Source organism: Barbus barbus (genome assembly GCF_936440315.1).
Source record: "Barbus barbus genome assembly, chromosome: 2".
In the NCBI taxonomy this organism is placed as follows: Eukaryota; Metazoa; Chordata; class Actinopteri; order Cypriniformes; family Cyprinidae; genus Barbus; species Barbus barbus.
The window spans coordinates 39,655,665-39,667,358 of NC_136730.1; the positions used below are offsets into that span (position 1 = coordinate 39,655,665).

Consider the following 11,694-nt stretch of genomic DNA (forward strand, 5'->3'; position numbering starts at 1 on the left):
TTGCACTTCACCATTGGACTGCAGTTCCCATCAACCATTGCACTGAGGACACACACACAGCTGATTGCACTGATTACACAGCTGATCACCCAATCACACACCCTACTTAAACCATGGACTTCCTCTTCCTCTCTGCTGAGTATTGTTCTGCGTATAGCACTCCCCTAGTGTTAGCTGCCTTACCAAGCCATTCTGTGTTTCTGTTTAGTCTCATGTAATGTTCTGCGTTTATCACTCACCTAGTGACAGCTTCTTTACTGAGTCTAGTGTCCAGTTCTAGTTAGTCTTGTCATTCCGTGTTGCCTTGTTTTCTGATTCCTGCCTGTGTATCTTGGATTTACCCTACGTCTTTCCGTTTACTCGGTTTGCCCCTCTTGTCAAGCCCTCTGGATATTGTTCGCCGATCAAAGACCCACGCTTGCCCTATGATTACTCTTTTGTCTTGCCCGTGCCATACCCGTTTGCTGTTGTTTGACCCTGCCTGTGATTTGACTGTTTATTAATAAAAGCTTGCACTTGGATCCGCTTGCCTCACGTCTCGTCAGCTCTGTTACAGAGATAATAATTAAAATGATAATTGAACCATTTTAATGTTTTGACCCTTTGGATGTTTTAATGGCAGATTAATACAAACTGTAGAATTATTATTCACTTTGAAGAAGTACAAGAAACTAATTAAGCAAAAACGTAACACCTGATTCACATGAAATCTTCCTTTTTAAATGTAGCATGAGACGTATGCTTTTAACTGTTGAATCATTTACATATATTTTTCTAAAGTTTGCACACTTAAATCTATCATAGTCTGCATTCTTGAGACCTGTCATTACCAGGGCGACGGTCTTGTGTTCACTCCTACCTCTAAAAAGCTTAGTCTATTTGAACTGCCTTGTGTTTTAGACAGCTGTATTAAAGGACTGCAGTGAATGTCGGAGATAAGAGCTTAATTGTCTGTGTAGTAGAGTGTCTAGAGCTGTCAAATTAGAGTGCTTTCCAACATCTGTCAACGCAAACAAATGAAGGCTCTTTTCAAATCCCTTTATTCAAACACACTGAAGTAGAACAAAAGCATCTAGACACACAAAGACCCTCACAGATGAGATAAAACTGTTAATGGGAAGACACTGAGAAAAACATCTTCCCAAATTTGTTTTTCAATTTCTGTAGTTTAACTAAGCAGAAGTTACAATGAAATATAATTTTGTTTAACCTTGTGTTCTATCAGATGATAATGCCTTAAAATGACTTCATGTAATATTGGAGAAAACAATATTGAATAATATTGTTAATATATTGTTTGATTGATAATATCTTGTTTAATTGCTAAATAAAATAATAAAACATCAGTTACAATTTAGTATACAGATATTTCAGTGATAATTTCATTGCAATTATTTTATTTTTTTATTTATTTTTTATTTTAGTTTTAATTTATTCAAATTTGAAATAAGTCCTGCCTACACAACTAAATCAAGATGTAGAGGGCCAAACCAGCTCTGGATGTTGAGAAAGTGAGCTATGAGTTGGTGCTTGTTTATGTGAAATGTCAAAAAATATTGTGTCAATAATGGAACATCCTGTTTTGGTTATGATAACAACGATTTTTTTTTTTTTTTGGCTTTTTGTGGCTTTTTGGGACCATAATGATGATTATAAATGACATGAATATCATGTAAATAAATTAAAAAAATTATTTAAATGCTTATTTTGTGCAGCAGTGATAATTAGGTAAAGGAAGGAAGGAAAGGAAGCAACATGTAGCCAAGTATGGTGACCCATACTCAGAAATTGTGCTCTGCATTTCACCCAAGTGCACACACACACACAGCAGTGAGTAGTGAACACACATTCCTTGAGCAGTGGGCAGGCAAATTTTATTTTATTTATTTTTTTGCTGCAGCACCCGGGATTGGGGGTTATTGAAGGTGGAAGAGAGCCGTGGTCATTCACTCCCCCCACCGAGACTTAAACCCATGACCTTTGGGTTACAGGTCTGACTCTCTAACCATTAGGCCATGACTGCCCCCTATTAATAATAATTTCTTCCCTAGCTGGAGTAGTGTTTATTTTATGTTACACATAACAAGTTTATTGTTATCTCCATAATTAAACACTATAGCGTGAAATAAAATTGGCTACATATTCTAAATACTTTAGTATTGTTAAATGTTCTTGAATATTTATTTACATGTTTGTTTGTTTGTTAGTTTCCAAAGCTGTGCTATCAGGTTTTCCACAGTTAGTCAAATTACAGTTTGCTCTTTCCATCAGTGACCTCATTTATTCAAATCAAGTATTTGGAAGGAAGTTATCATCTTTTTAAATCTTTTTGTAGACAAAAAAAAAAAAAGTTTTACAATTGCATGGTTATATTCTCTTTTTATGGAGATTTTTTTTTAGCATTTTGTGGTACTTCAAGAAACATGATAACACCAAATATAAAGTTTTGCTTGACCATAGTGTTTTATTTTTTCTGTTTTGTTTACCTGAGATAAAGACTAAATGTTTGTAATGATGTAAAATAATCCCAACTGGCTAACTACCAAAATGAGTGCAATATTACACTATGATCAGAAAGTGGCAGTAAGATACACTTAACCCTTAAAAAGCAGTAGGATGTGGTCATATCGTATCAAATCATATCATATCATATTATTTAATTACATCATGTCAGTTAATGTCATTTGAAAGAGTAAAACAGCCCTTTTGTGCTGGCCATTGTGATTTTTCCTTTCATATGCATCTGTGTACAGTATGTGTAAATGTGTGTTAGATGTATTGGTGAAAAACAAAAACAAAAGGCTTGTCATTGTGCTCTGTCATCAGTAGAGCTCAGTGAGTGTGACTGAAGCCACAAAATTTGAGTTTAGTTCTTCATTTCTCAGTGTGTGAACTGCAAAGTTTTCCTAGTGCTGTCACAACTTCATCCTTGATGTCTAGAAAAAGAGTAAGGTAAGAGAAGAAAGACTATATATAGGTTATATATTTGAACAAAATTATTAAAACAATTGTAAACATTTATATTTGGATTATATATTTAGGCCTAAATTGCCTACGGCATGTTTTATTTTTGTATTTATTATAGAGTGTTTTTAATAAATTATTTTAACAATAAGCAAATTAAACATTTTGTATTATATGCAGTTTATTGTGTATTTAATATGTTGTAATTGATTTGTCTTTTTGTTTTTGATTTAATGGCTATATCCTAGTTTATTCCACAGAGCTGAAGATATGACACTCCTGCTCCTTCTTATCATGATCTATGGACGGGATTGTCTAGGTGCAGAACACAAATCCTCTCCTTCAAAGTCAGGCAGCGGTTCAGCTACACATAGCTCGTCCACTTGTAAGTTTCTGAAACCCTTAGAAGATCTTAGTATTGAGAGACATACCATTTTTCCCCATCACCATGAGGAAATTTATTTGCATTAGGTCTGCATGTTCATGATCCACAATTTTGTATACATATATACATCAAATGTTTTGAATAATTATTATTTTTTATATATTTGAAAGACGTCTCTTATGCTCACCAAGGCTGCATTGATTTGATCAAATATAAAACAGTAATTTTGTGAAATATTCTTACTATTTAAAATAACTGTTTTATGTTTTAATATATTTTAACATGTTGTTCATTCCTCTGATGATAAAGCTGAATTTGCAGCATCATTACTCCAGTCTTCAGTGTCATATGATCCTTCAGAAATCGTTCTAATATGCTGATTTGATGCTCAAGAAACATTTGTCATTATTATAATTCGAAAACAGTTTTTGCTGCTTAATTGAATAATACTTAAGATTTAAGGATTGAATCATTTTGTCAGTGATTAATATGTTTATGGCATGCTGTATGTTTGGCAACAATACTTTTAACCCTCACGGATGCAGTTCATAGCTTTTTATTTCTCAAATAACCATGTCAGTAGCTTAAGATGGCCCAATTAAATATTAGCATTTTCAACTTCTTTTGGGAAGGACTCCAGCACATCACAAAGGCTTTCAATGGGGTTAAACTCAGGACTCTGTCGTGGCCAATCTCTCACAGATTGAGCCCAATGAATCCTGGCATTGTTATCCTCAAATATGGACATACATCTTCTGACATGGTTGTTTGAGAAATAAAAAGTTTTTATTATAACTAGTTTTTAATATAGTTTCTTTTTTTAATGGACTTTTAGATTTCATCACATTCCTATTTCCTTTATTTGAGTTTCCTCTTTTGTTACTATGGTTACAGATCATTATTAGTCATTCTGTTCAGATATTAGTCATTAATCACCCTTGTTTGCCTTACTATTTAAGTTGCTGTGTTCTCAGCTCTCATTTGTCCGGTCACGTCAACATTAGGGCTGTGTTTAGTTAGAATTCCTGATTTGGATTACCTTCAGTGTGGATTATTAAAGATTTTTGAACCTTATCTTCTTCTTCTTCTTCTTCTTCTTCTTGTGCTTCCAACAACCCAGTTGTGACAGCATCAGATTAAAAGAATTGTTGCCAAAGATACAACATGCCAGAAACATTAAGAAACATACATCACTGAGCACAAATAATGATTGATTATTATTTGTTAAGCAGTCAGTCAGCATATTAGAATGATTTCTGAAGGATCATGTTACACTGAAGACAAGAGTAATGATGCTGAAAATTCAGCTTTGCAGAGTAATACATTGCATTAAATATATTTAAATAGAAAACAGTTACATTGTAATACTATTTTACAAAATTGCTGCATTGTTTATTGAATAAATGAAGCCCTGGTGAGCACTTATTTCAAAAACATTCAAAATTTTAATTATTTCCAATATTGTGGCTAGTGCACGTTCAAACTAATTTTGAATTTTGTTCATTTCAAGCTAATCTGTTTTCATTTTTAGAAATAGAAATAAATATTAAATTTTTTTTTTTTTCTTTGTGATTTAATAATTAGTGAATTAAAGAGTTAGAATGTCAAATAGACCTACAGTCATGGCCAAAAATATCGGCACCCTTGGTAAATATGATCAAAGAAGGCTGTGAAAATTAATCTGCATTATTAATCCTTTTGATCTTTTATTTTTTAAAAAATCACAAAAATCTAACCTTTCATTGGATAATAAGAATTTAATATGGGGGAAATATCATTATGAAATAAATGTTTTTCTCAAATACACATTGGACACAATTATTGGCACCCCTAGAAATTCTTATGAGTAAAATATCTCTGAAGTATATTCCCATTTATATTCACAATTTTGAGCACTCCTGATTATGAACATGAAATTATCCAGCCATGGTGTCCTGTTTCACAGAAATATAAATAGGAGGGAAAACAAAGCACAAATTCTCTTAATCATCCATCACAATGAGAAAAAACAAATTAGTGAAGTGGCTTTAAGAAAAGAGCTAGAGCAGTGAAAATTCCCATTTCCACCATCAGGGTAATAATTAAGAATTTCCAATCAACAGAAAATGTTATGAAACTGCCTGGAAGAGGACGTGTGTCTATATCGTCCTAATGCACGGTGAGAAGGAGAGTTTGAGTGGCTAAAGACTCTCCAAGGAACACAACTAGAGAATTGCAGTCAATAGAGTCTCGGGGTCAGAAAACCTTAAAATGAATGGTCAAACAGCACCTACATCACCACATGTTGTTTGGGAGGGTTTCAAGAAAAATTCTTCTAGCTCATCCAAAAACAAACTCCGGCATATTCAGTTATCAGACACGACTGGAGCTTCAAATGGGACTGGCTTCTATGGTCAGGTGAAACTAAAAAATGAGCTTTTTAGCAGCAAACACTCAAGATGGGTTTTGGTGAACACAGGGATAAAAAGTACCCCATGTGTACAATGAAATATACTGCTGTATTTTTAATGTTGTGGGCCTATATTTCTGCTGGAGGTCCTGGACATCTTGTTTAGATACATGGCATCATGGATTCTATCAAATACCAACAGATAAAAAATCAATAAGTGACTGACTCTGATAGAAATCTTATAATGTGCCATGTTTGGATCTTCCAACCGGACAATAATCCAAACACAAACCTCAAAAACAACACACAAATGGGTCACTGAGTACAAAACCAAGCTTCTGCTGGCCATTCCAGTCCTCTGACCTGAACCCTGTAGAAAATGAGTGAGGTGAACTGAAGAGAAGAAGCACCGTCATGGAGCTGTGAATCTAAAGGCTCTGGAGTGATTCTGGATGAAGGAATGGTCTCTGATCTCTTGTCAGGTGTTCTCTAACCTCATCAGGCATTATAGGAGAAAATTTAGAGCTGTTAAACTGACAAATGGAGGTTTCAAAAAGTATTGAATGAAAAGGGTGCCGTTAATTGTGTCCAATGTGTATTTGAGAAAAACATTTATTTCATAATGATACATGTATTTCCTACCATTTTAAGTTCTTATTATCCAATGAAAGGTTAGACTTTTGTGATTTTTTTTAAATAAAAGATCAAAAGGATAAACGATGCAGATTAATTTTCACAGCTTTCTTTGATCATATTTACCAAGGGTGCTGATATTTTTGGCCATCACGGTACGTGTAGAAAAAGACAAAAAGTGTCTGATTACTTACAGCATTTTTTACCCATTTATTTTTGTACCAAATCCAGCATGTGAGTCTAATAAATCCAACATCTGTAACAAAGAAATGGACAACTTCAGAGCTGTTTGTGTCTCAAAGAATAAACAAAGTTCAACTATGAACGTTCCAAGTCTTACAAAGGACTGCCCTGAAATGCTACAGAGTGAAACAACTTTGAAAGCCTACAACATGTACGTATCTTACATTTAAGATCTAAACAAACTGCATGAATTTTGTTTTGATTTGGTTGTATCCCTATTAATGACATCATAATGCAGTGCAGAGAGAAAAGTCATACACAGCATTATGGAAATGGAAAATCATTCCGATGACTACAATTTTGAGGGTATCGCTTTGACTGTGGTTGAGATGAACTTAAAAAACGGTTTTGTATCAATCACCGCTCCAAAAGTAAGACTCTTCTTCCAAAGGTCCAAAAGATTATATCATTTTGTTTAAGATGACACATGTAAACAGTTTGCATCTTAAATTTTTGACACTGTTTAAAAAGATCATATAAATATAATATAATTACAATTCTGAGTGTTAATGATACAGTAAAATTACTTAATACCTTTCATTTTAAGGTGTCTAATAAAACCCGGACGGTACAGACATTGATCCCAGTGGAGCCTTTCCAAAACGTCTCTGCGGCTGAGAAGAAAGTTGGAATAGTTACTTACGATTCTAGTCAGCAGTTTAATGTAAAAATTTTCATTTTGTTGTTCTGACTGTTTTATAAAACTATTGAAACTGTTCTTAACCCTTCCAGTCTTTATTATATTAACCTACATGTTGTCTGTGGTTGTGTATTTACAGCAAAAAAATGCTTCTATAATGTCTGAAGTCATACGGATTGAAGTTATTGGACGTGATATTGTGAATTTGACCAGTCCACTTCAAATATTTTTCCCAGTGAATAATTACACAAATCACTCGACCGTAAGCATACCTTTTCAAATGTTCTCAAAATGTCCAAAAATAATGTTGTGTAATAATTAGTTCTGTTTTTGTGTTGATATTCATAGAAAAGCTACATATATTCCTGTCAATACTATGATGAAAAAGGTGGGTGGGAACTAAAGTGATAGTTCACTCATCATTTCATCATTTATGCACATTAATGTTGTTCTTAACCTGTATGCTGTTATTATTTCTGTGGAACACAAAAGAAGACCCTAGTAATATAAAACACATTCATTTAAGTATAGTTAAAACCTATTAACATTTTTACTGACATATTGCTCAAGACTAAAGGTCATTGCACACAGAGGCTGAAATTTTCATTTTTTGTTTTGTTTTTTTTTTGGACTAAAATGTATTCATAATATGGAATATGTAGGAAACAGCACCTGGAAAACGGATGGCTGTAACACCACTCAGATCAGTGATACTGTTGTGGACTGCTCCTGTGACCACATGACCGCTTTTGCTGTGCTTCTAGTGAGTACTGAGCCATTTATTCAGGCCATTACTAAACATGTAAGGTAGCTGATATTGTTTAATTTAATTCTCTCCTCCACTGCCACATTCCCTCTGTCTCTCCTACACTCTGAATAGGTAGAGGTGAATAACGTTGACAGTCAGCAATGGGAAATCTTGTCGTACATCAGCTACGTAGGCTGCAGTCTGTCTGCGGTCTTTTCTGCTTTCTCTATCTTGTCGTTCATTTTCAACAGGTGCTGTTCCTCCTGTTTTTATATAACTTTGTGTATAATCAGCACTTTCATTCACATTATTCTTTACACTGATCCCAAAAGTGTGCACATAAATTTATCAAAGCATGTATGGGTGGCAAAAATTGTAAAATTCATACAGTACATGTGTTTCACAGTAATGCAAGAGCAGAAGTGTCCAGCAGCATTCACGTGTCTTTGAGCGGCGCTCTGTTTCTCCTCAACATGAGCTTCATGCTCAGCGAGTGGGCCGCTACACTGACAGTGAAAGAAGTGTGTGTGTTTATTGCTGTGACGATACACTACAGCCTGCTGTGTTCTTTCACCTGGATGGCTATTGAAGCCTTGCACCTCTACCTTCTTCTGGCCAGAGTCTTCAACATTTACATCAAATACTACATGGTCAAGCTGTCCCTGATCGGATGGGGTGAGAATCAAGACTAACTGTACAGTAGCATTACAAAAACAGACTCATAGAACAACTCATAAGTAAATGGAGTCAGTGCTTTCAACATATTAAGGGGTTCAAGTGCAATGCGCTAAAATCCTATTGTATGTAACTTTTTTTCAATGCAGAAATAATCTGCCATAGAGAACTGCTACAAAATCAAAGTCATATCTAAACTTGTGAGTTCCAAATTGGAGGGTGATATGATATCGCAGATAATTAATTTTTATTAAGTTTTTTAGTGTAGTTCTAAACTTTTCCACTAGATGACCTCCAGAAAGTCCAGACTCCAATGAACACCGTGTATTTCCATACTATTCACAGTATTTACGAAGCAGACATCATATTCAGTAACAATATAGACAGTATTGCAGTATTTCATTTATATTTCAGTACTATTTTGTTAAAAAACATGTAAAGAACATGCAAGCAACCAGACATCTGTTAGTTTGTGTTATGATGCATCATGAATGGAGATTCGGCTTTTATTTCTTTTAAATGACACATAGTATGAATGTCATCTTTTGAACTCTTTGCATGCAAACTAACTTTGTATGATTTTACATGTACAGTACATCTCGATTTCATAATAAAGGTCCGAACTTGCCTTATGACTCTGATGCATAGCCTACAAAACAAAAACAGTCACAATGCGATAATATTAGAGACATTAAGAAATGATGACTAAAGTGTAGATTTAATCATCCTGTAGATTTGCTTTCCTCTTGACAGGAGTTCCTGCTGTTCTTGTAGGAAGTTTGCTGTCAGTTCAGCAATCCACCCGTCCATTCTATGGCACCAAAAACGTGACCTTATCAAATTCGAAAGCCACAAATCCAGTGTGAGTCCTCATATTATAAGTTAACATTTTCATTTTTACCTTGCTTTTAGCTCTTCTTTAGCTTTCAGCATTGTTTATTATATGTTGCACAGTTGCTGGATCACAGAGCCTCTCATCCTGTATGGTGTGAACCTTTCCTACTTCACCATCGTATTCCTGTTCAACACAATAGTTCTAATCACAGTGTCCAGACAGATCTTTAAGCTAAAGAAAGTGGACAACAAGCACAAGAAAATACCAGTGAAGGATGCCAGCACAGTGCTGGGCCTCATGTGTCTGCTGGGTACATCATGGGGTTTGGTTTTTCTTTGCTCTGGATATACCAGCTACCCGATACTCTACATATTCTGCATTTCAAACACAATGCAAGGTAGGTTTACTCTAATCACCGAACCACAGTGGAGGTAAAGAGGGAAAATATGCCTGAAGACATAATGCTGTACAATATAAATGCTTTCTAATAATATAATATAATACAGTTTGTCAATCATCTTTATTGTTGACAGGCTTTTCTATCTTTCTGTGGATGTGTCGGACAGCAAGGCCAGAAAAACAGAAAGCAGCTCATACCAAGTCTTTATCCACTGTGGACACCTTCACTATTGAAAAATAAAAGGAAGCAAAATGACCAGGCTCATGATGAGTTGAACAGATTTATGACTACAAACCATTGTTCTCAATAAATAGTTTTAAAATTATTATTTATTTAAAAACAATCTCTCTTTTTTCCCCATATGGTGCCTCTAGAGGCAAAACAATGTCCGAAATCACCTCAACACCCTTATCCACCTTATTTTGCAATGTGCAAGTAAGCTGTTTTCTTTGAATATGTGATTAATTAGCCGCTATAGGGAAAGAAGAATAAGTGCAGTAAACGGTACACCTATTTGCACTTTAACCAGTGTGTTTATGATTATGGTAGTGAATTAAAATACTATATCAAAATACCAGATTGCAATATCAAGCAACACAACAAACTGTTTTTGTAGGGGCAAAATAACTGGAAGTGAATAACACTGGAAGACTTGCAAATTCAAGTTAACCCTAACCCAAAATAAAATGTCCATATACTACAGATTCGGATGCAACGTCACTGTCTGAGTTCAATACTTGTTTTCATTTTCTCACTGAAGTGGACTAATGTTGGGAATAGTGAATGAGGGTATTGGGGGCGATTTCAGATACTACTTGTTCTCAATCTGTGATTTACTTTCTTCTGCAGAATACAATGTGTAAACTGTTTTGTGTATATAATATAAAATATATTGGGGGCAAAATAACATTTCAATCTTGAACTTTAGAGAGGTTTCACTATATTTGCCGTACAGATGCACAGTGCTAAGTATTTCCTTTGTACAATTCATAGTAAATAAGAAGACATAATGGGTAATGAGTAGTGGGTAACATATTTTTTTTTTCCCCTATACTGTACATTTATTTAAATTGTATGTTTCATTGAGAGTTTCATTTAGAAGTTAAATTGTAATACATTGCTATACATTTAATAACATTTAGCAATAAAGCCAAGTCTAAAATTCTGAGTTCATGTGTGGGTCTGTTGAGTCCATTAGCAGCACAAAAATATTGCCGGTACATTTTAACTAGCGTTCCTGTAGTTCAAACAGTACAGCATGGCACTAGTCATGGTAACAACATGGGTTTGATTCCAGCAAATGCATCAACTGATTAAATGTATACCCCTCGATGCAATTAAAGTTGCTTTGTACCATTAAACTTAACATAAAATGCATTTAGAAAGTATTCAGACCCCTTCATGTTTTGTCATCTTTTGTCACCAAAACAGTGTTGTTTCTTGCTACAGTGGTTTGTTCTGTAATTTTGATCTCTGTGTTTTCCACAAAATTAAGGTTTTGTTTGAAATGCCTTGGTTATTTTGTCAAACATGTTAGTAGAACAGTAGTATACCCACTTGCTAATATTCCTTCAAATTTTGATTGATGAAGATTCAAATTATTTCAGAAAAAAATCAAGTATTTATAGATTGTTCTCTAATTTTGATCTCCACAGTAGGTTAGTATGCTGATGTAAAACTTTTAGTTCAGAATATTTGCGTGTAAGGAAAATGAGCAGCCTCAAGAGATATTTAAATGTCAAAACACCAACATGCAAACAATCATGACAGAGATGTTATTCA

The 11,694-nt window shown here is 34.4% G+C and overlaps 1 protein-coding gene across 2 annotated transcripts; it reads left to right on the forward strand.

Annotated features, from left to right (window-relative positions):
- Positions 1-2,874: 2,874 nt before the first annotated feature.
- LOC306882810 (adhesion G-protein coupled receptor G5) lies at positions 2,875-11,299 on the forward strand. 2 transcript variants are annotated; one of them, XM_079437718.1, is made up of 13 exons: positions 2,875-2,952; positions 3,213-3,349; positions 6,603-6,765; positions 6,853-6,985; positions 7,162-7,278; positions 7,394-7,516; positions 7,603-7,642; positions 7,917-8,017; positions 8,135-8,253; positions 8,409-8,677; positions 9,431-9,539; positions 9,632-9,909; positions 10,046-11,299. In XM_079437718.1, the coding sequence occupies exons 1-13, from the start codon at positions 2,933-2,935 to the stop codon at positions 10,150-10,152; spliced, it is 1,716 nt and encodes a 571-aa protein (XP_079293844.1). In that variant the 5' UTR covers positions 2,875-2,932; the 3' UTR covers positions 10,153-11,299. The 2 variants fall into 2 exon arrangements, with proteins under 2 accessions (XP_079293844.1, XP_079293845.1); XM_079437719.1 differs by having other exon boundaries at positions 3,225-3,349.
- Positions 11,300-11,694: the final 395 nt, after the last annotated feature.

Bases quoted from the DNA above. Each gene is read 5' to 3' on its own strand.
- LOC306882810 (XM_079437718.1), top strand. From the start codon at position 2,933: ATGTCTAGAAAAAGAGTAAG. The intron at 6,766-6,852 runs GTACGTATCTTA...ATCATAATGCAG, and splicing joins ACTTTGAAAGCCTACAACAT to TGCAGAGAGAAAAGTCATAC. The intron at 9,910-10,045 runs GTAGGTTTACTC...TATTGTTGACAG, and splicing joins CATTTCAAACACAATGCAAG to GCTTTTCTATCTTTCTGTGG.